The 4,212-nt window shown below is 39.2% G+C and overlaps 1 protein-coding gene across 4 annotated transcripts in view; it reads right to left on the bottom strand.

Moving 5' to 3' along the window:
* Positions 1–232: 232 nt before the first annotated feature.
* Positions 233–4,212, bottom strand: part of RHOBTB1 (Rho related BTB domain containing 1) — a 131,160-nt gene continuing 127,180 nt past the window's right edge. For 3 of the 4 annotated variants that reach the window (XM_019507904.1, XM_019507903.1, XM_019507905.1), the window contains 2 exons: positions 2,301–2,406; positions 233–1,757 (listed from right to left, as the gene is read on the bottom strand). In XM_019507904.1, the coding sequence (XP_019363449.1) occupies positions 1,588–1,757; positions 2,301–2,406 (276 nt within the window). In that variant the 3' untranslated portion in view covers positions 233–1,587. The remainder of the gene's footprint in view (positions 1,758–2,300; positions 2,407–4,212) is intronic. The other variant, XM_019507906.1, reaches the window with a different exon arrangement.

The raw sequence follows: 4,212 nt of genomic DNA, 5'->3' as shown, positions 1-4,212 counted from the left end.
GGAAGGTTTAAGTTGGACATCAGGAGGCGCTACTTCACGGTCAGGGCGGCTAGGGTCTGGAACCAGCTTCCATGTGAGGTGGTGCAGGCTCCCACCCTGGGGGTTTTTAAGAGGAGGTTGGATGACCACCTTACTGGGGTCATTTGACCCCAGTGCTCTTCCTGCCATGGCAGGGGGTCAGACTAGATGATCTGCTCAGGTCCCTTCCAACCCTAGAAACTATGAAACTATGAAAAGCTCTCACATACTTGTATTTTCTAGTGTAACACTGCAAGTACAAAGCAACAGTTGGTCTTTAGACAATCATAAATGAAAAGGATATTTGAACATGCTGAAGGCTTTTTTTTCCTCCAATGAATGCAGGATTTTTGGGGGGTTTTTTATTCACTGTACCTTCAGCTTTGTGTTTTCCTGGAATATCTACTGCAACAGGAATGCATAATCTACTTTAAAATACAGAATCTAATTTTGGAGTTCCACTTGGAAAGAGCTGCAAAATAATTATAACCAAATCTAAACTAACTTGTATGGGAAAGATCATTCTTCATTTACAATATACTGATACTACAACAGAAGAAAGTACCTCCCTGGTTTTGCTGCCTTTTCATTAATATAACTCTCCAAGAAGCCAAAAGGAATTCTGCATGAGGAATGACTGCAGACCCAGGCTCTCAAAAGGAGAAAGAAAAAACCTCCCAAAAGTCAACTGTACTGCAGTAATGCAAATACTATATAGAATTTCTCCTTGTATTTGTGTCTGTACTGAGTTTACCCTGGATAAAGATATAAAATAATAAGCCCTTCTAATTATTTTTAAATGATCCTCTTGAATCTAGACATTTTAAATCTCTGAATACTTAGAATCACTAGATTTCACATGGTCCATGCAACCATAATTATTTGCACTTACATGGCATATATTAGAAATACATGTTCTTGCAGCTGAACAGGTAATTATACTGTCTATTATTCAGCTGAAAAAAAGATTAAACACTCCTTTACTTTAGAAAGAAGAAATAACCATCTAATTGTATTATGAGTGTATGGTACTTAAGGAACAAAAACTAGTTGCGTAGTAAAATCTGGTTTTCAAATGAAGGTGAACATTTTTACTGGATACTTTAAAAACAGTCACTAAAGACTGAGGATTGTCTATTTGGATTCTATCTAATCAAATAGGAAAAATAGTTAAAATCTAAGTATAAAGCACTATATGGTTATTTTGTGGTCTGTAAAATAAAGCAATACCCAGAATTTTTATTTAAACAAAATACACAAGACAGTATAAAAATATTTCCCAATTTGGAATTTGAAACATGAATGCTGGATTTGCTTTTGTATAAAAAGAAACGAAATAATGGTAGATGCTTATTTTGCTTATTAACCAAAAATATGCATATGCCTTTAAGGAGCTGTTCCAGGCTCACTTTAGGTAAGCTTGTGCTTTTGATCCTAACAATAATAAATGCACACACGTGGAATGAAGTCAGTGCCTGAAACCTGAACTATATCTTATTTCTAACAATAAGACTAATATTAGAGTAGTGTTATAATTACACTTTAAGTGTTTCCACGTATTTTCTTTGTTCAGGCAACTACAGCAGAGGAATTCCAGAAGCACCACTTCCGTTTTGAATGATGTTTATTCTGTGCAGTATCTTCCTTTTCTCTTTCCTTTTTAACTCGCTGGTAGTGATCTTCTTCTTTTAGGTACCACACAGGTGGCCAGCGGTGTCTTTCAAAATATTCCTGATTATCTGATTTAAAAAAAAAGTGTTAAGATAACTTAGGTTCTAAAATGAGGACATAGCTGTAGACAGAGTCAAGATTTGAGTATGTAAGGCTTTTATCTACCTTGAACTACTTTTTCCATTCCGTGGCTCAGCTTAACCATTGTTTAAAAAGAGCTTACTGACACTTACCTGCAGTGCTGCTATGGTTTAATTAAATGTCTATAAAGTGAAGGGAGAGCATAGCTGGAAGAGACTTACTTAGAAAACTATACTGTTCTATGATGTAAAATAAAGCTAAACATGGGCAGCATTTTCAGTGTGAGTTCTGGAGAGACAATCACATCATTTTTAACTGCAGATGACAGGAATTCTAAGCATAACTCTTGGCCCATGAGGTGGACTCAGACTCTGGTCACCTGTTTAAGAGAGTGTATTAACTCTGCTAGGGAGAGAGAGAGTACTGGCTCAGCTTCATAGGCAGATGAACTAATTCATCTTTTTATTTTTAAAGGATAGAAAGAAAAAGATGGGTCTCAAAAATATAGGGGAAGTTATGGATGATCTTACCTGCGGATTTAGCTTTTATTTCCTTACGGAATTTGGAGCAAACACTGTTGTAATTGGTGCAGATGTAGTATAAACACCACGCAGCCAGCTGATTAGCATTGTGGAACTGCAAGGAAAGATAGTCAGTTTGAATTACATGATCAACTCCAAATTAAAACCAGAAGTTTAGGAGAGAGTGACACTTCATTGTTTCATTCTGGTAGGGCTCCTGAATAGCCTACAGAGAGATTTAGGTAACGATGGGCATCATGGTGTGACACCTGACTGACACTCAGCAGCTGCTCAGAGGGAATTCACTGAGCTGTGTCTCACTGAGTCAGGAGTACTATTTGTTTCTTTGACACAAAAACCCACTTCATCACACAGTGGCCAAAATGGAATAGTTATTGGGAGCACCTGGGGCACAGCAAGAAGTGGGGTAATCATGGGTCTCTTCCTGTATCATGCTGAGCACCTCCACAGAGGTACATGCTCAACTCTGTCCTAAACTTCTATGGAAGTGCAGCAGTCACCATTGGTCAAGACATAGTCAGTACTTCATAGGACTGGACCCTTATTATGATTCTATGCACTTAAGTTTTGACTTGCAGCAGTCAGATTTTCCTAATGGTTACTACCCATTCCACCTTGCAGAACTCTCCAGAGTGCATTTAATGCCAAAACTTAAGCATTACTGAAAGCACAGTACAGTATCTGGCAAAGTCTTCCTTTAATCAAAAGGAAATACAGCTATAATGCAAGTCACATTTGTAGAGTATGTCCATTTATCTGACAGTTTGGTAGCCTGCTGTGATCTTCCAGGATTATAAACATATCACACTGCTCTACAGTACAGAGCACAGAGAAGAAACTGTAACTGGATTTTGTATATATCTCTATATCCGGCTTACACATACACTTCACAAACTCAGAAGGGAATCAGAATTTTTTAAAACAGTTTATAGTTATTGAAAGCATCTGGTATGAAACTGATACAGCAATCAGTCTGTACAATGCACTGGTCACAAAAACAAGAGTATAATAGTACAAGTTGGAGCCAACACACATTTAGTGTGATTTGAAAAAACATTGTTCTATTATCTCTTCCCACTACATTGCTTCCTTGGGTATTGCAACATTCATTTATAAAAACAAAGGCACATATTTTAAAGAGAAGTAGTAATCTTTGAACACTCTCTCATGTTAGAGTTCAGGCAATCACAGAAGCAACACACCTGAATAAAACAGTATCATAGGCATTCACTGAGAGCCACAAAGGAAGACGTCTACCTTGAAGATGACTAACAACTCTACCTGCCTACCATAAGCACTACAATCATAGCACCCTAACAGGAAGAGATTTAAGGGGCATGGATATTAGGCCTGAACGAAACAGCATCGTTTTATTTCGAGTTCCATTTCGCCATTTTGAAGGGACTGTTTTTCGTTTTCTTGTTTTGTTTTGAAGCACTGTTCCATTTCGTTGTGTCAAAACTCTTGCGCCGTTTTGCCCATATGCTATAATGGGGAATCATGAAAATGCCTAAAAACTTTGTCATTTCTTGCCTGATTCAGATATAAAATTGCAGGGAGAGTAGCCCCTTCTGAGGGCATGAAGCCTGCCAAGTTTCAAGGAGATAGGTGCAGAGGTTTCTGGGAAACTGTACTTCAAACAGTTGAAAGGAAAACTCATATCACTTGTTGGCAGTGGCAGACTCCTGTCATCCCATGCACAGACCTGGGGGCGTGCACCCCTGGGAGGGTTGCGGGTCTGTGCTGAACTCCTCTGGAGGGTGCGGGCCCCCAGATCTGTGCATGGGATCACATGAGGCTCCTGGTGATGCCTAGGACTGGCATTGGGTGCAACCCATGCCCAGTGCTGGGAAGACTGCTGCTGCTGCAGGCCCCAGCCAGCAGTGGCAGCCTGCTGTCA

Source organism: Gavialis gangeticus, unplaced genomic scaffold (genome assembly GCF_001723915.1).
Source record: "Gavialis gangeticus isolate Ggan-Ray unplaced genomic scaffold, GavGan_comp1, whole genome shotgun sequence".
NCBI classification, from domain to species: Eukaryota; Metazoa; Chordata; order Crocodylia; family Gavialidae; genus Gavialis; species Gavialis gangeticus.
The sequence above is the reverse complement of the archived record's forward strand: the minus strand, read 5'-3'. Positions and strand labels throughout refer to the sequence as shown.